This window comes from Gopherus evgoodei, chromosome 9 (genome assembly GCF_007399415.2).
Source record: "Gopherus evgoodei ecotype Sinaloan lineage chromosome 9, rGopEvg1_v1.p, whole genome shotgun sequence".
Classification (NCBI taxonomy): domain Eukaryota; kingdom Metazoa; phylum Chordata; order Testudines; family Testudinidae; genus Gopherus; species Gopherus evgoodei.
The window spans coordinates 208,909-229,204 of record NC_044330.1 but is presented as its reverse complement, the minus strand read 5'-3'; the positions used below and the strand labels follow the sequence as shown (position 1 = coordinate 229,204).

General features: G+C 42.5%; 1 protein-coding gene across 1 annotated transcript in view; it reads left to right on the top strand.

Annotated features, from left to right (window-relative positions):
- MELTF (melanotransferrin) overlaps positions 1–19,964 on the top strand; it is a 68,649-nt gene extending 48,685 nt beyond the window's left edge. The window contains exons 12-17 of the mRNA XM_030575522.1: positions 6,884–7,078; positions 8,771–8,927; positions 16,604–16,671; positions 16,773–16,960; positions 18,663–18,861; positions 19,897–19,964. Coding sequence (XP_030431382.1) covers positions 6,884–7,078; positions 8,771–8,927; positions 16,604–16,671; positions 16,773–16,960; positions 18,663–18,861; positions 19,897–19,964 — 875 coding nt within the window. The remainder of the gene's footprint in view (positions 1–6,883; positions 7,079–8,770; positions 8,928–16,603; positions 16,672–16,772; positions 16,961–18,662; positions 18,862–19,896) is intronic.
- Positions 19,965–20,296: the final 332 nt, after the last annotated feature.

The window sequence follows — 20,296 nt, the reverse complement described above, 5'->3', positions numbered from 1 at the left end:
TCTCATGTCTTACATATGTGACAAAGTTCCTCCTCTACCTTGGTGGGTCCTGCGCTTATTGGCAGATTTGCTCACCTCGGTGATCTCCCCCACAGTCTGGAACAACTCCTCATGTGTCTGATCAGGAGTTGGGAGGCTTAGGGGGAACCCAGGCCCGCCCTCTACTCCGGGTTCCAGCCCAGGGCCCTGTGGATCGCAGCTGTCTATAGTGCCTCCTGTAACAGCTGCATGACAGCTACAACTCCCAGGGCTACTTCTCCATGGCCTCCTCCAAACACCTTCTTTCTCCTCAGCACAGGACCTTCCTCCTGGTGTCTGATAACGCTTGTACTCCTTAGTCCTCCAGCAGCACACCTTCTCACCTTCAGCTCCTTGTGCCTCTTGCTCCCAGCTCCTCTCATACACTTCCTCTCCTCTGGCTCCCCACTGCCTGACTGGAGTGAGCTCCTTTTTAAACCCAGGTGCCCTGATTAGCCTGTCTTGATTGGCTGCAGGTCATCTAATCAGCCTGTCTGCCTGAACTGGTTCTAGCAGGTTCCTGGTGCAGCCCCTGCTCTGGTCACTCAGGGAACAGAAAACCACTCATCCAGTGACCAGTATATTTGCTCTCTACCAGACTCCTGTACCCCACTGGTCTGGGTCTGTCATGCATATAACACTCCTATTAATACACCCCAGAATGATATTAGCCTTTCTTGCAACTGCATCATATTGTTGACTCATTCAGTGTGTGATCCACTAGAATCCCCATATCCTTGTCAGCTGTACTACCACTTAGCCAGTTATTCTCCATATGGTAGCTGTGCACTTGATTTTTCCTTCCTAAATGTAGTACTTTGCACTTGTCTTCACTGAATTTCATCTTGTTGATTTCAGACCAGTTCTCCAATTTGTCAAGGTCATTAAGAATTCTAATTGGGTCCTACAAAGTGTTAACACCTCCCACCTTGGTATCATCTGCAAATTTATAAGCCTGCTCTCCACTCCATCATCCAAGTCATTAATAAAATATTGAATGGCCCCAGGCCCGAGAGTGACCCCCCCACTAGACATGTCCTCCAACTTTGACATTGAGCTGCTGATAACGATATGGCCTTTCAGCCAGTTGTGCACACACTGCATGTTACCACAGTTTGCCTTTGAGAATGTCATGTGGGTCTCTGTCAAAAGCCTTACTAAAATTAAGATATATCATGTCCACAGATTACCCCCTATCTACTAGTTTAATAACTGACTTGATTACCTGAACAGCAATTATTTATTTAGGGAACAAAATTCAGTGGTGGAAGCTGAAGCTAGACAAATTCAGACTAGAAATTTTTAACAGAGAATATAATTAACCATTGGAGCAGTTTACCCAGGGACATGGTGGATTCTCCTTCACCTTGAAGTCTAAATGAAGACTGGTTATCTTGCCAATGGATATGCTATAGCTCAAACAGAAGTTATGGGCTTGATACACAAATTGCTGGATGAGGTTCTCTGGCCTGTGTTATGAAGGAGGTCAGACTAGAGATCATAACGGTGCACTCTGGCCTTAAAATCTCTGACCTCTGCAGCAGGCAGTTATGCCAGTCAACATGGTTTATGGTTTAATCCTGCATCTTGGTAGGGGGTTAGATTAGATGACCATGGCAGTCCCTTCTAACCCTATGGTTCTATGAAAATAGGGCCTCTCAAACTAACTTGATTTTTTTAAGAGTTTATAAATTCAGTGGATTAAGGTAATCTGTTGATGTAATATATTTAGACTTTAGTAAGGCATTTGACTTGGTATTACACAATATTTTTATTAAAAAACTAGAAAGATACAAAATTAACACAGCACATATTACATGGATGAAAAAAGCAGCTAACTGACAGGTCTCAAAATGTAATTGTAAATAGGGAATCATCATCAAGCAGGTGTGTTTTTGATCTATGCTATTTTTAATCAATGACCTGGAACAAACGTAATATCATTAATGATAGTTTACAGATGATATAGATTTGGGGAATGGTATATAATGAAGTAGACAGATCACTAATACAGAGTGATTTGGATGACTTGGTAAGCTGAGCACAAAAACAATATGCATTTTGATTTGACCAAATGTAAAGTTAAACACCTAGAAACAAAGAATGTAGGCCCTAGTTACAGGATGGGGGGTACTCTAGCCTGGGAAACAGTGACTCTGAAAATAACATTGGAGGGCATTGTGCATGATCACCTGAACTTGAGCTCTCAGAGCGATGCTGTGGCCAAAAGGGCCAATGTGATCCTTGAATGTATAAAAAGGGGACTGTGGAAGGCAGTGTGTGTCATTTAAAGACAATCCTGTCTTGCAGCAGTTTTCTGAGAATGCTGGCTGGCCAGTCAATCATACTAACCATGGCAAAGGAGAAGGTACTTGCTTTTCCTTCAAAGAAGCATCAACACTACAGAATTTAATTGTTAGAAGAGACATGAAGAAGCAAGTCTAAGGGGAAAAAACAGTTCAAAAGACATTAAGGGCACAAAAGCAAACTATCCCACTGCATAGCAAAGTATAGCAGGAAACCACCCTGGCTTAACCAGGAGATCTTCAGTGATGTAAAACTCAAAAAAAAAAAAATGATGTCTACAAAAAGTGGAATCTAGGTCAAATTACAAAGGATGAATATAAACAAACACCACAAGTACGTAGGGACAAAATTAGAAAAGCCAAAGCACAAAATGAGATTAAACTAGTTAGAAACATAGGGTAACAATAAAATATTCTACAAATACATTAGAAGCAAGAGGAAGACCAAGGACAGGGTAGGCCCATTACTCAGTGAGGATGAAAAAAAACAACAGAAAGTGTGGAAATGGCAGAAGTGCTAAATGACTCTTGTTTGTTTTCACTTAAAAGGTTAGTAGTAAGAATCATAGAATATCAGGGTTTGAAGGGACCTCTGGAGGTCATCTAGTTCAACCCCCTGCTCAAAGCAGGACCAATCCGCAGACAGATTTTTGCCCCAGATCCCTAAATGGCCCCCCTCAAGGATTGAGCTCACAACCCTGGGTTTAGCAGGCCAACGTCATTAGACATCTAACATAATGAATGACAGTGAAAATAAGGTAAGATCAGAGACTAAAATATGGAAAAAACCAATTAAAAGTTACTTAGACAATTTAGATGTCTTCAAGTCACCAGGGCCTGATGAAATACATCCTAGAATACTCAAGGAGCTGACTGAGGAGATATTTGAGCCATTAGTGATTATCTTCAAAAAGTCATGGAAGACAGGAGATATTCCAGAGCACTGGAAAAAAGCAAATATAGTGCCAATATGTAACAGGGGATAAAGACAATCTGGGAAATTACAGACCAGTCAGCTTAATTTCAATACCTGGAAAGAAAATGAAGCACATTATTAAGCAATCAATTTGCAAACACCTAGAAGAAAATAAGGGGATAAGTAACAGTCAACATGGATCTGTGAAGAACAAAGCAACCTGATAACTTTCGTTGACAGGGTAACAAACCTGGTGAATAGGGGAAAGTGGTAGATGTGGTATATCTTGACTTTAATAAGGCTTTTGATACTGTCTTGCATGACCTTCTCATGAATAAACTAGGGAAATACAACCTAGATCAGGGATCGGCAACCTTATAGAAGTGTTGTGCTAAGTCTTCATTTATTTACTCTAATTTAAGGTTTCGTGTGCCAGTAATACCTTCTAAAAACATTAAAATGTCTCTTTCTACAAGTCTTTAATATATAACTAAACTATTGTTGTATGTAAAGTAAATAAGGTTTTAAAATGTTTAAGAAATTGCATTTAAAATTAAATTAAAACGCAGAGCCCCCTGGACCAGTAGCCAGGACCCGGGCAGTGTGAGTGCCACTGAAAATCAACTTGCATGCTGCCTTCAGCACACGTGCTATAGGTTGCCTACCCCTGACCTAGATGGAACTTCTAGATGATGGGTGCATAATTGGTTGGAAAACCATTCCCAGAGAGTAGTTATCAGTGGTTCACAGTCAGTCTGGAAGGGCATAATGAGTGGGGTCTTTCAGGGATCAGTTCTGGGTCCAATTCTGTTCAATATCTTCATCAATTATTTAGATAATGGCATAGAGAGTACATTTACAAAGTTTGTGGATGATACCAAGCTGGGAGAGGTTGCAAGTGATTTGCGGGATAGGATTAAAATTCAAAATGATCTGGACAAACTGGAGAAATGGTCTGAAGCAAATAGGATGAAATTCAATAAGGAAAAATATGAAGTGCTCCGTTGAGGAAGGTATAATCAGTTGCACACGTACAAAATAGAAATTGATTGTGTAGCAAAGGTCATAGCAGATCACAGGCTAAATATGAGCCAACAGTGTAACACTTGCACACACACACACAAAAGCAAACATCATTCTGGGATGTATTAGCAGGAGTGTTATAAGCAAGACAAGAGAAGTAATTCTTATGTTCTATACCACACTGATTAGGCCTCAATTGGAGTATTTTGTCCAGTTGTGGGTGTCACATTTCAGGAAAGATGTGGACAAATTGGAGAAAGTCCAGAAAAGAGTAATAAAAATGATTGAAGGTCTAGAAAACATGACCAATGAGGGAAGATCGAAAAAAAATTGGGTTTGTTTAGTGTGAAGAAGAGAAGACAGAGGAGCCATGATAATTTTCAAGAACATAAAAGGTTGTTACAAGGAAGAGGAAGAAAAAAATTTCTGCTAACTTCTAAGGATACAACAAGACGCAATGGGCTTAAGTTGCAGCAAGGGTGGTTTATGTTGGATATTAGGAAAAACTTCTTGTCAGCATAGTTAAGCACTGGAATTAATTGCCTAGGGAGGTTGGGGAAACTCCATCACTAGAGCTTTTTAAGAGCAGGTTAGACAAACACCTGTCAGGGATGGTCTAGATAATACTTAATCCTGCCATGACTACAGGGGACTGGACTAGATGATCTCTCCAGGTCCCTTCCAGTCCTAGGATTCTATGACTTTCAGGTAGATGTAAGGAAGTTACATACGCGCCAACTCCGTGGGTGCTTCAGGGCTGGAGCACCCACAGGAAAAAAATGGTGGGTGCTCAACCCCCACCAGCAGCCCCACTCTCAATGCCTCTCCAGTCAACATACAATGACTGGAAGATGAACCTAGACAAATTCAGACTGGAAATAAGTTACAACTTTTTAACAGAAAGGATAATTAACCATTTGAACAACTTACCAAGGATTGTGGTGGAGTTTTCATCACTGGCAATTTTTAAATCAAGATTGGATGTTTTTCTAAGTGATATGCTCTAGTTCAACCAGGAATTAATTCAGGAAGTCTTATTCAGCCTATGATATACAGGTCATCAGACTAGATGATCACAGTGATCCTTTTCTGGCCTTATAATCTATTAAGCAATTCTTGCCTTTTCAGTCTCTTTTCATATGAAAGTCTTTCCAGGCCCCAAACATTCTTGTCACCCATTTTTGGCACATCCCACTCCCATATATTTCTGCAATAGCCATTTTGAGCTGGGGTGGCTATTACTATGCACAGTATTCTAATGGAGGCAGTCCATTGATTAAATAATGGACTAATAATATTTTCCATATTATTCTCTATTCCTAATTTTTATTAGTTTTTTAACCGCAGTTGTACACTGACCAGAGGTCTTCAGTGAGCTGTCTACAATGATTCCCATGTTCTTTTCCTTAGCTGACACCCCCAGTATAGTGTCTGGATAGTTCCAATTAGTCTTTCCCACATTAGAACTTTGCATTCGTCAATGGCATGTTTTACATAGCCATATTCACCGCTGCTTAAGTGTGCGCACATCTCTTTAGAAGTCAATGGACTTTGCCTGCTTATTACTTGGGTTGCACAATAATCATACTTAGTATTCATGTAGCATTTTTCATCAATACATGTCAGCGAACTTTAAAAAGGAGGCTAAATATCATTATCCTCATTTTACAAATAGGGAAAGTGAGGCACAGATAGGGGAGGCCTCAGAACAAAACAGTAGCAGACTCTGGCTGCTCTATTGCTTATTCTTTGATGATCTGACCTCGTGCATGTCTTACTGCCCTTTCTGTTCACCCACACACAACAATATTTTGTGCTCTAGCAATGAGTTGTGAATAAAGGGCTGAGTAACATTGTTTACCCAAAATGTTACTGGTGATTTTTTGTCTTTTCACCAGTTCTGCGAAGATGTGAAAGTTTCTGGAGTTTTGTGATGTTAGTTCATAGCTTTTGTTGTCTGTGTCAAAAATAATTTTTCACTCAGGGGATAAATGAAAGAACGTTCACAGAAGAAAATACAGAAATTTATATATTAAGTTCTAGCTGAGATCAAATTCTTCCCCTCACTGATATCTTTCAAAAGTAGAGTGATGAAAGGCTGACTAGTTTTGTTGTTTGTCATCAAGGTGAACCTATGGAAAGCTGCAAAATGTTTAGAGCTTTTCCTCCAAATCTGTAAAAGTTGCATATAAGCAATGTGCTTTTTAAACAGCTTTGTCATGTCGCTTAGGACCCAAATGGAGGATTTTGCAAAATTAAAGTGGGGAAAAAGGTGTTTGTGTGGGGGGGTAATTCCTAAAAACTAAAATTTATAGAAATATTTTCATGGCATTTGAAAAAGCAATTCAGACCCATCTCTATATTAAGGCAGCAGTAAAGACATCTATATAAATGAAAGGCTCCACATGAATGTCAGATTGTTAGTATAAAACACTAATTAAGAATACATATATAATGAAAGGAGGAAAAATGACATTCCATGTTTCATAACTTTCATGTAGGATGAGTTAGGAATTTAGCAGCAAATGAGATATAATTGATCAGACATATCAATCAGGTTTTCATGAAACAATAAGGACACTCAGGAAAAAGGCATAATTCTTTTTTTCTTCCCAACAAGCTGACGACAACAGCAACATGTACTATGCTGTGGCATTAGTGAAACGAAACAATTCCAATGCTTTCACCATCAATGATCTGAAAGGGAAAAAGTCCTGCCACACAGGATATGGGAGAATGGCTGGATGGAACATCCCTATTGGTGTTCTAATTAAAAGGGGCTTTATTAGGCCCATGGACTGCAATATTCCTCAAGGTAAGGGTTCCACACAGCAGAAGATGCAGTGACAGTTTGGCTGTGCCTTTTTTATTCGGGGAAGAAAAGTCCCAAGAGAAGTTTCGTAGCTCTGTGTTATACTAGTGTGTTTCATATTGGTATTAAATGAATATCTTGATGCCTGAGGATTAGGTCTGTTATGCCTGGGAAGGTTCATGAGAGTGATGCATGTAAATCTCTGTGCATCACATTGAGAAATTCCTTTTGTAGAATAGAAAAATCTCCCCCCACCTCCACCATTTCATCTTATGGTTGACTCACCACAAAACAATGTGGCCCCAGTCCTTCAGCCCCTCCTCTCTTGCAAGCAATCCTAACACTGACAGACCTTGGTCATCAGCAGGTGGGATTGAACCTGGGGCCTGTGGACCTTAGTGCATGAGCCTCTATTGCATGAACTAAATGCCATATAGCTGTTAACTAAAGCCGTAGAACAGACTCATTAATCTCCCTCTCTGAGTGGTCTTGGTACCACTAAATGGGTTTTCATGAAACAATAAGGACACTCAGGAAAAGACAATTATTTTTTTCTTCCCAACAAGCTGATGACAACAGCAACATGTACTATGCTGTGGCACTAGTGAAACAGAACATTTCCAATGCTTTCACCATTAATGATCTGAAAGGGTGTGGGGTTACACAGTGTCATAAGCGCTCTATACATCAGTGTGCACCTCTGGGGATAATTGCTGTCAATGAGGCTGCTTGTGTAAGTATGGCTTGCAGGATTAGGCTCTTTGTTATACTTTTCTTGGAAGTCCCGAATGAAGAAGAAACATGGAGCCAAATTCTGTGCAACCCCACTGAAGACAATATGATCAGACAGGATTTACTGGAAGTCGGTGGAGAATTTGGCCCACAGTTCTGGTGTATTTTACAACCTATATGTACTGATCGGCAGGAACAGATTTCTGGGCTAAATATTTGAAAAGTTATGGCTTAATTGGGTGTACAGATTGTGCATGGGCCAAATCCAGAAAACTTTCTATTTAATCAAGACCTTATTGGAGTAAAGATTAAACAAGGTCTGCAGGCTTTTGGCCCAGAATGAGTAGTTCTCAAAGTAGATTTTTACCCCTGCAGTTGCATTTTTAATTAATAATGTGTGCGCAAATGAATGAACAAAGAAGTGGGCAGGCCTGGTATTGTGCAGGTGTATTCACTACATAGAGAGCACGTTTTTGCACTGAATTGATTTGCATGTTTTAACAAACTGAACATGCAAAGTCTTAAACCAACTTTCAGAAATGCAGCTGAAGTGCCTATTGTAATCAAAGCAGTTTGTACCCTTGTTAACCAACTATAAACTGAGCATGTGCGCTTGGAGAATCTGATCCAATCTGTCCTTTGGCCTATCTTGCCAGCTAACAATCTAGACTGCATTTTGAAGATGTTTTGAAAGATCTAGTTAGTCATTTCCAGTAAACCTAATATAATGTGCATGTTGCTGGTATTTGTGAAACCTGCATTGTCATGTAATTAAATGATATTATAATCTAGGTGTTTTGTGAATGGCTGACACTCACCTCTCCATGCTTTTAAGGTCAGGCTTGACAAAGCCCTGTCTGGGATGATTTAGTTGGGGATTGGTCCTGCTTTGAGCAGGAGGTTGGACTGGATGACCTACTGAGGTCCCTTCCAACCCTGATATTCTATGATCTCTCTTTCCAGCTGTGAGTGACTTTTTCTCTGCTAGCTGTGTGCCTGCAGCCAAGATGGACAGTTACCCATCAAAACTCTGTGAGCTTTGCATTGGAGATAATAGTGGAAACAATAAATGTGATGCAAGTACCCAGGAACGTTATTATAGCTACAGTGGAGCCTTCAGGTAATGAACAAACAATCATTGTGCAACGTGGATGCTTATTTTGCAAAAGATGAGGCATTATTGTATTCAATGTAATTGTAGCCATGTTGGTCCCAGGATATTAAAGAGACAAGGTGGGTGAGGTCAGGTAAAAGATATTACCTCACTCACCTTGTCTCTCTAATAAGTTTAACATGGCACTTGTCCTGCAAATCTCTCCCAGAAGTCCAGCAATAAAAATGTACTAAAAAGCTTCCACTTCATATCACTCACGTCTCTGTTGACGTACCACCTCTTTGGTACATTAAGCATCTTACTTTGTGTGCACCCGTCACAGCCCTGGGCAGCACATCTCCCCTTGTCCCTACCCAAATCCCTGTGTGCACGCACACACACACACACACACACACACACACACACTCCCTCCCTCCCTCCCTCAAGCAGGAGTTAATCCCAGGACCAACAATGCTCTCAACAATAAAACTCTTGTCTAAGCAGGGCAACTCTCACTCAGAATCAAGGCAAATTCCAGGAGTAGACCCCTAGCTACACATTTCCTAGCAATAGTACAGTATACACAACCCCCAGTGCTTAGTGCTCTCTAACCCAATTAAAAGCCCAAGCAGGCTGACCCAGAGTGCTTTCCCCCCCGCATCTTGGGTACCAATTGGCACTTTATTGAAGTCACAGATGCTGGGCTGCATTGGGAGCTTGGGGTGCCGAATGCTGCTGCCTCTTGCCTGACTCCGCACAGTTGCTCTCAGCTGTCCCCACCTTTGATGTCTTTCTCCCACCACAAAATGAAACAGCCTGCCACTGCAGCACCACCTTCCCAATCCTCTCCCTATGCCAGCTTGATTGACCTAGAGCAACCTGGTGACCGACAGCTAATTCTCTGTCTCTGTTCTGCAGAGACATTCCTCCCCTTCAATGAGGGATCACTTATCAGGTTGTCAGTAGCCAATATCCAGCTGCCATAGTACCCCCACAATGGGAGGCAGGCCGGCCAACGGGAAAAAGCCATGGTGTGATATGCTCCCTACCCCTAACTTATCAGGACTTTTTTAGGGCAGGAAGGCTGTACAAGCTTACAATTCCTTTCTTCATGCTGTTCCTCTTCAAAAAGGTTTGAAGATTTGGCTCTCATTTCAGGCAGACTATGTGGACAAATGGATGTAAACAGGCCATCAACAAATCTAGGTTTGAAATTAGGTTTTTTACCCCCACTGCGCCCTTGGGAAGGCTGTTCCAAAATTTCACTCCTTGGATGGTTAGAAACCTTTGCCTAACTGGCTTCAAGATTGAGCTTGATAAGTGTATGGAGGGGATGGTATGATCAGACTGGCTATAATGGTGTAGGAATGCGGAACTCACCCCTGCAGCGCCTCCTGCTGGTCTCTTCTGGGCATTAGCTCTGCCAACCTTGGAGCACCATCTGCAGGCCAGTGTCCCACTGCCACTTGGCCCCCATGTCCCTCCCTAGACTCCAGTTGACCCTTTCACTGGGTGCTGCCCCCTGGCTGTACACCCCTCAATCTCAGGTCTCCCTCCCCAGGGAACCCCCACCCCTTATCATCATCTCACCTCAGTTGTAGGCTACTGCCAGTCACCAACTAGCCCCCATTCCCTGGGGTAGACTGCAGTATAAGCCACACATCGCTGGCAAGGAGGGTTTGGGCCTGTTGCCTTCCTCTGCCCTTGGGCTGCCCCCTGCAACCCCAATACCTATTTGACTTTATACTAGGCCTGCAGCCTAGGGGGTTTCCAGGCTGGAGCTCCTCTGGCCTTCCCCTAGCCCTGCCTCACTGTAGACACCCTGAGCTTCCCAGCAGCTAGCCCCTCCCCTCCAAAAGCAGAGAGAGACTGTTTGGGCTTTTGGCTTGCAGCCTCTTATAAGGACCAGCTGGGCCTGATTGGGGCGTGTCCCCAGCTGTTACTGCCTTCCCCAATCAGCCCAAGCTTTGCTTCACAGTCTCAGCCCTTTCCCAGGGCTGGCTTTAACCTTTCCAGGGCTGGACTGGGTGACCACCCCGCTACAAATGGTATAAAGCCAATCTGGGATTGCTAGTAGCAAATATCCCCAGTAGCGGGATACTAAACAGAAAAGGTTCTGAGTTACTACAGAGAATTCTTTCCTGGTGTCAGAGTAGCAGCCATATTAGTCTGTATCCGCAAAAAGAAGAGAAGTACTTATGGCACCTGAGAGACTAACAATTTTATTTGGCCATAAGCTTTCATGGGCTACATATTGAATCTATTTCCCCATGTTAAGTATCCTCACACCTTCTTGTCAACTATCTAAAATGGGCCATCTTGATTATCACTACAAAAGTTTTATTCTCCTGCTGATAATAGCTCATCTTAATTAATTAGCCTCTTACAGTTGGTATGGCTACTTCCACCTTTTCATGGTCTCTGTATGTATATATATCTTCTTACTATGTGTTCCATTCTATGCATCTGATGAAGTGGGCTGTAGCCCACAAAAGCTTATGCTCAAATAAATTTGTTAGTCTCTAAGGAGCCACAAGGACACCTGTTCTTTCCTGGTGTGTGGCTTTTGGGTGCTGCTCAAATGCTCAGGGTCCAACTGATCACCATATTTGGGATAAGGAAGGAATTTTTACCAGCTCAGATTGGCAGAGACACTCAGGTTTTTTGACTTACTCTGCAGCATGGGGACAGGTCACTTGCAGGTTTAAACTAGTGTAAATGGTGGATTCTCTGTAACTTGAAGTCTTTAAATCATGATTTGAGCACTTCAGTAACTCAGCCAGAGATTATTGGTCTGTTACAGGAGTGGGTGGGTGAGGTTCTGTGGCCTTTGTTGTGCAGGTCAGACTAAATGATCATGATGGTCCCTTCTGGCCTTAAAGTCTGAGTCTATGAGTAGCTGCCTTAAAACAGGATGTATGACAAATAAAGAGAATTAAAATAAATGGTTTTCATAACATACCTCACTCAGCCTAAGCCCAGAGAGGGTTTTTTTTTTTCCCCTAGCTTAGCTAGAGAAGAAAGAATGCTCTTACATGTCTAAAGAGCAACTCCCTTCTCTCACATTTGCTGTTAAATGTTCAGTCTCATGCTCCTGTGTCCAGAGCGATAGCTGTTTCCCATTTCTTCACCCTAGATCCCTTATAAACCTCTCCCATCCCACCACAGCTCTAACCATATTTTCCCAAAACACTTTTCTGAAGATAAATACACATACAGTAGGGCTGGCAAGCACTTGCTTTCCCACCTTCCAGGAGATAATAGCTGCCTTTCAAATGCCTAACTATTGAACTCAAGCACAGCCTTTGACAAATAATTTTGTCCGGCTGCATCCTGCTTATCCAGACTTTTCTTTTTAACCACCTAAGCAATTTTCCCTTGCCATGGAATGTAGATTAGTGGCAGACCCCAGACCTTCTGTCACACTTCATAGCTTCAGGTAATCATTTAGCAATCAACAAAATGATAAGCAACAAATACCATTGTGGCTGAGCTGTGCCATTTGTTCTAAGATAATGTTCCACCACGAAGGTGTCTCAAGTCTAGAGCTGGATTAAGGTCTCCTGGGATCCTGGGCCAGAGCAAGTGGGGGGAGGAGGGGGACTGGCACTAGAACCGTGTCCCCATCCCAGCCCTTCCACCTGTGGCCCTACCCATGGTCCCACCCCATTCCTCCCCTTCTTCTGTGGCCCACCTCCATTCCACCCATGGCCCCACTTCATCCGCTTGTGGCCCCACCCCATTCCACCCCCTCTGCCTGAGGCCCTGCCCATGGCCCCAACCCATTCCACTCCTGCCCCGCCACTCTCTCCTTTCCAGTATACACCGTCCTCTGCTGTGGCCCCCAAACCTGGGAAGCTCTGTTCCCACAAGAGTTCCTCCAGCTCCAGGACTGAGATGAAGGGAGTTTTTTTTTCCAGGAATCCCAAATTGGCTGGGCCCCTGGGCATGGGCCCTATTGGCCTGTGTGGTAATCTGCCACTGCTCAAGTCTTATGCGGGGATCACAACATTTTTTATGAGGAAGAATTTCAAGAAGTGAATATGTTTAGCCTAAGAGTTATGGGAAAGACTTGAATACAGTGTATAGGTATTTAAAAGGTTCATGCTACAACATTTGGGGGAAATTCAAGATCATGATCTGATAGTAGTAAAGGCTGTACCTGGGATTTATATTATGGGGAACATTTTCTGTAAAGGCTAGGTCTACACGGGGTGGTGGTGGGGGAGTTGACCTAAGATACACAACTTCAGCTACGTGAATAGCGTAGCTGAAGTTGGCATATCTTAGGTCGATTTACCTGGCTGTGAGGACGGCATCGAGTCAACCGCTGCTGCTTCCCCGTGCCGCAGTGGAGTTCCAGAGTCGATGGCAGAGTGATCGGGGATTGATTTTATCGCGTCTACACTAGATGCGATAAATCGATCCCCAATAGATCTGAGGGGTACTGTAGACATACCCTAAGAGAATCATGAGCATTTGGGATAGACAGACTTCAGGAGGAGTGACTGGAAAAAGTGGGGAAATTGAACAGAATAGCTATTAAATCTTTCTGAACCAAATATGATTTTGATCATATTACTTGCAGCCTACATTACCTACAAGTGTGCGGAGAGGCTGAGAGAGCTGTACAGACAGCCAAGAAAATCCTACAGCAGGAAGAGTCATTCCTTGCTCTTTTGAGTTATAGATCAATACCGATAGCAGCTACTGGATATGGTTATTGATAAAATGTATAGTCAATTGCTTGACCGCACTTTGTTTCATTATGAAATAGTCTCAGGAAACCAAAATAACCAATGTCAGACAAATTTATTGGTATGAGCTTATAATAAGAAAGCACAGGAAAAAGGCTGTATACAATACCAGTCTCATGTAGTATTGTTACATTCACCTTATGAAAAGGTGTGCTCCCACTGTTACACATTTCAGCTGATTTTATTTGTATGATAATTTTACAAATTACATATTTCTTTACATGTCACTAAAATTCAACTAATCAATTTGTTCTAGTTCCTTAACATGTCCTGTTCCTGTTCTTATCTTTGTTTTGGATACTAGTACTTCAGGTACTGGTCCATGAAGATATTTTCTAGGTTTGTACCAAGGTAGAACAACCATTATGTCTTGTCCTCTTCCTTTGGGATATTCCAGTACTGGCCTGAGAGACTAACTTACTACCTTTTGCTATGGTAAAATACCTCATATGTCCTGATCTTGACAGCTTTCCTATCTACTTACACCAAAGCTTATTTCAGCTAATGCAAGGTATTATGGGCTATTTAGCGTGAGTGAATAGGGTTATAGTAAAGGTATAGGCCAATTTAGGCTATAGAACTACTATAATATTTGTGCGTAAAGCTGTTTGTGCTTAATACATACATGCAGTGGTGTAGCCAGGTGAAGGGAACAAGGGGAGCGGGAAAAAAAAAAGGCATCACCCGCAGTGGCACTTTTACTGAGGGGGCGGAGCTCCGGGTCTTCAGCAGCAGGACCTTCACTTGCTCCGCAGGTCTTCAGCAGCATTTCAGCAATGAAGCTTCAGTGCTGCTGAAGACTCCCAGAGCTAGTGAAGGGCCCGCCGCCGAAGTACCACTGAAGACTCAGAGCACCGCTCTGTCAGTAAAAGCGCCGCAGCGGGTGGCACCTTTTTTTTTCCGCTCCCAAGTGAGTAAAATTAGAAAGGCGCCAGTTGTGCTCGATGGGGAAGCGGCCACTGCCCCACTCCCTGCTAGCTACACTACTGCATACATGGTCTTGATAACACATATTAATATGAGCTAGATAGATATAAATATTGATTGTTATATATAGAGGTAGATATATGCTAACTAGCATATATTGGTCAATGTAGACTAGCACAGCTCCTGGGGGTAAGACAGTTCAGAAGTACAAAAGAATTCTTTTCAAATGAATCTATCTCCAAAGTGGACAGATATGAAGAAAGTAGCCATATTAGATGAAAAGGCAAAAAGAGCTTACGAACACTTTTACAATGGATGACACTCAGTTAGAAAATAGCAGTGTCTAGAACCTGGTGACTCCATTTGTATCAAATTGGATGAAGAAAAAGTTTGGCCACTTCCAGCTGCATGGGCAGCACGTTTAAGAGGCTGGGAGGTTTGCCTCCCCAGAAAAGGCTGGCCATGCAGGGAGCAAGAAATCCCAGATGTAGCACAGGCCATCTCCCTTTGGAGGCGTGCCATCCTGCTGCCTTTGGAGCACTGCCACCAGAAGTGCCCTAGAAGTAGGAGGGGCACCGGTTCCTGGACTGTCCTTACATGTGCTCCACTCCTGCTCCTCCCCGAGGCCCTGCTGCTGCTCAGTCTCTTCCCATGAAGCCCCCTCCCACACCACTTCTTCCCCCCTAAAGCCCCCTCCTTCATTCTGCCTCTTCCCTCCACCGCTCTGCCTTTTCCCCCAAGACTCTCCCACCTGCCACTTGTTCCTCTCCACCCCCTTCCTCCATTGCTCGTCCTTAAGGCAGGAAAAAGGTGGGAGGGCATAGCCTTTCCACTTTTAAAAGTGATGGGTGGGGAAGGGATGCAGAGGAGTGAGCGGTGGGCAGAGGACTTTGTGGGGAGAGGTGGAGTGAGGGGGTGGGAAGAGGTGAAGCGAGGACAGGGCCTCGGGGAAAGAGGCAGGGTGGAAAGAGGTGGCATGGGGGAAGGCCTTCGGGGAACAGGCCAAGCAGGGGCAGGGTCTTGGGACAGAGGGAGTTGCTGTCGCTCACATAAGCCTCCCCAAATGAAAGAGTCACACACCACCTATGTCCAGCTGTCAAAAAGAATTCAGCACCCAGGCCATATGTGATCGAGACCAACATTGGAAAATTCAATAGAACCCACCAACATCTACAGTTTGCTCTTCAGAAAATACAGTCAACAGAGCAAACTCTATTGATGGGATGCAGAGCAAGAAGATGATGACTCAAGACTTCCAAACCACTGACAACTAGATGACAAAGTTGTTATGTGTTTGGGTTGTGTAGTTAGAAAACCAGTATGATTCAGGGACATGTTACAGACTGAACTTCAAAGATAGCGTGATAGTGTAAATTTTGTAAATGATAAGAGAAGTTAAAAGAGGTGATGAAACGGACTGCTAAACTGTATTCTACTAGTTTTCAGAGTAGCAGCTGCCGTGTTAGTGTGTATCCATAAAAAGAACAGGAGTACTTGTGGCACCTTAGAGACTAACAAATTTATTTGAGCATAAGATTTCTGGGCTACAGCTTATGCTCAAATCAATGTGTTAGTCTCTAAGGTGCCACAAGTACTCCTGTTCTTTTTGTATTCTCTATTCAACCAGTAGGTGGTGCTATGTGTAACATTTTATTTAAGTAAGTGAAACTCAGTCATACTTGGCAGAACATTAAGGGATCTTATAGTGAACACATTTGGTGTGTATCCCTCTGAGGAGGAAGCTCTTGTCTCAGTCCATAACTGATACAGCAGCCTGACCTGCTAATAGCAGCCCTGCAACCTACCATGTGCAAGAAGCACATACGTAGTGAAGTCAGTAAGGTCACTTTTATGAGTAATATATGCTAGATCAGATCCTAATCTTATGAAGTATTTTAGTAGACAGTTTTTGTGAAAGATACTATACAAACTAAAGATGGATTCATTACATTGTACTGTATTGAGTTTGTATGTCATTGCATTGTATTGCATTGAATTTTATCTGTCATTTATTTTAAGGTGTCTGATGGAGGATTCTGGTGATGTGGCCTTTGTCAAGCACTCAACAGTTTTTGAGAACACTGATGGTATTTAGTTTTAAATACCTTTTTATTACAACTCATTATTTTTGTTGTCCTCTTTATTCTGAAGCAGCCAGTGAGTCACAATGGCGAGTTTCCTTTTTCAGGTAACAATGCTGATTCCTGGGCTCTTCACCTTCAGTCCAGTGACTTCCAGTTACTGTGTCCAAATGGAGCCCGTGCTGAAATCACTCAGTTTGCTCATTGTCATTTGGCTCAGGTGCCTGCCCAGGTTGTCATGGTCCACCCAGACACCAACATTTTTGCTGTATATGGACTACTGGACAAAGCTCAGGTATAATTTACAATTAGTTCACCTGATGAGGTGGCCATTCTCAGATCATTATGAGCAGGGGTATCCAAACTTGGTCCAATCACAGGCTGCAATGGCAAATTTCCAAAAGCCTAAGGAATGCTCCTAATTTAAATAAAATGCACACAACCATAATACTTGTTTATACTGAAGGCTTCCTAAATTCATAATAGAAATGCAACAGTTACATGAGAAAAGAGCATGTATGATAAATTATTGTAATTATATAGAAGACTTTTGAAAGCATAATGCCTTTCAGGACTTAGTAGCAGACTCTCCAAAAACAAAACCAAAAAAAAAAAAAAAACCTCCCTTCACACTATTCAGTTTATTATAGGTGGTGCAGCTACTGACACCTAAACTTAAGGTTGCCCAATACTTTCCATTATAAGACTCCCTTTTCAGTTGCTTATAACTTTATTAAACTTAAACAACTGGGACTAAAATTTTCCATGCCGGGTGTCTGCTTCAAGATGAATATTTAGGGAAAGTTTCAGCTAAAATGGTTCAAGTGTTTCTGAGCACGAGATTAGAGGAAAATACATTGTTTTGCTCATGTTAATAAAAAACCATGTTGTTGACTGCTAATGACTCCATGCTTTGGAGCAGAGACTTGAAATTTGGCAAGGGGGTCACATTTTGGGATGTGCCTTTTGCAAGCCCCCTGGAAATTTGTCCAACTATGGCTGAGTTACAAGCTTATGAAAATCTCAGTGTGCACGTACTCTGTAGTGATATGTTAGTTTGGCAGCTAAATTCTCTGAAGATTCTGTCTCCACTGAGCATGTGCCAGCCCAGGAATGCTGTAGCTGAGCAGGGCTTTCTCTGATACTGGCTACCAAGGTCTGCTGTGATGCCCCACACAGGAACTAAGAATATGGAGACTGTCTTTCCTGGACTTTCCGTGTTCCCCCTGTTAGCACCCTGGAAACACAGAGGAGGAAGAGAAGGAGGAAGAAAGTTGATTTGAATTAATCATTTTTAACAATGGTGCCTTCTCCATTACTAAGATATTAGTAATGGTCCTATAACATTGTTGGGATTTCTTTTGTTCTAATATTCTTTAAAAACACCTTGTTTTCATTGTCACTGCCCACCATGGGTTTTTTCTGATGTTTTTAGCTTTCTTTAACAAATTTATACACTTCATAACTTCCAGTTTTCTGTCTATATACTTTTTTCCCCATTTGTTTTATTTTATTTTATTATTAACTGCTGCCTTCACTTTGACACTGAACCAGAGAGCAGAATTTGGCCCTTATGTATTACATTTTAAATAGATGGCTGGATGTGAAAGCCAACTACAGTGGGAGTTCCAAATGGAAAAAAGGTTCAAGTTATGCCATAACAATCAGAAAATATCTTGCTAATTGGCTCCAATACTGGGAGTCTCAGCAGACTGGCCAAGCACTGAATGGGCTTGACACTGAAGAAGCTTTTCACCCTTAACTGGAATATTCTATTGGGCTCCTTTAACTAACACAAAAGGTTACTCCAAATTGATTTTAAAAACTTATGATAATATAAAGGGCAAATAATTTGAAGTTAGAATTGTTTGTCTGTGAGGTTCTGAGCCATGGGGAGGGTTAGTTTCTACTGTGTTATGTATGCTGCTAAAGATGAATATAGCACTGGCTATATGATACAAACTTTGATATTAATGGAAACTCTGCATTGCTTTCAGGATTTCTTTGGAAATGACAGCAATGGAAATGGATTCAAAATGTTTGATTCTTCAGATTTCCTAGGAACAGATTTGATCTTTAAAGATTCCACCATTAAGATTGTACCAGTAGGAGAGAAAACAACATATGCAGAATGGCTGGGGAGTGAATACATAGATTCTCTTGAAGGGATGCAATCACCACAGTGCTCTGGGGCAGGTGAGCCAGCATTTTTTGATGTATGTGAGACTGACTTTCCTCTATCTCTTCCTCTTACATATAAATTGTAAGGTACTATCTGATCTTTATGGACTGGACAATTCCCAGGTTCCATGATGTAGACACTGGGTTTCTGTGCTGTGGAGGAGGGACAGTTTTTGGACCTTGGGAGACAGCAATATTGGGACTCCTGGATAGTGAATCCAATCTGTCCATCTTGATGGAATGCTCCTACTTAGGATCATAGATTATTAGGGTTGGAAGGGACCTCAGGAGATCATCTAGTCCAACCCCCTGCTCAAAGCAGGACCAATCCCCAAGTGGCCCCCTCAAGGATTGAACTCACAATCCTGGATTTAGCAGGCCAATGCTCAAACTACTGAGCTATCCCTCCCCCACCTCCATGGGCTCTATTCTTGCTTATCCCCTTCCTCACCTTGTGGGCTCCCAACTTCTGTCTGAAGTCAGCAAACAGCAGGGGATGGGTGTATGCTGGGAGCACAGGCTGTGGACAGAGGATAAAGTGTGGACCAAACAGCAAGCTTCTTGCATCATGCAGATGCTGGTGGCTGGGAAGAGGTATTCAGCGAGGCTCTTCACCCACTGGAAGGAAGCAAGGAATCCCGGCATTCACTGGGGGCTGAGGAAAACTAGGGAGATTGCAGGGGTTATGTTTTGCAGCTGGGAAGGAGAGTTCAGGAGCGGATGAGTCAAGTACATGTGTTCACTGAATTTGTTTATATTTGAATAATCAGCATATATTTGCACCTCAATGCCACTGTTCCCTGCTTAGGAAAAGATGTCATTTTGCTCTGTGATATTTAAATTGGTATGGGAATGATTTGGGTGATCATTTGAGAATGAACCCCCTCTAAGAACCTTTCTGCATGTTGTGGTCAATGCCTCTGAGGAGCTAAAAACTGTATTTGGAGCTGATTAAATTGATTAGCTTGCTCCTGTATAACTATTTCATAATCAGCTAGCAGTCAGATCAGCTTCTAACCTTTAGTGCTCAATTTGTATTTTTATTCATAGCTGCAATATCCATGAACATCGTTGGGCTGCTGGCAGCTAGTGTCCTTCTGATTAGACTCTACTTGTGATCATTAGGCCGTTCCTTGGATTAACAGATATTCAGCATAATAAACTGAAATACTGGTAAACAATAATCTAAATAAACTGAAGTCAAACTTGTAAAATGAATGAGAAACACATGTGGAGAGCAGCAGAATTATCCAGGCTATTCCCTGATGCTCTATATCTATAAAGGTAATGGGAGATCTGGGAGGGTGGGAGAGGGATGCAGTTTACAGCCTCATCCTTGCCCCCTTCCCTTTGCTTCCCTGCCTCTCTTACCCTGTTTTATAGATGCTGTTCCTAGCCATAGCACTTCGATACCAAAGGAAATAGGCTCCAAATACAATCCTGCTGTTCC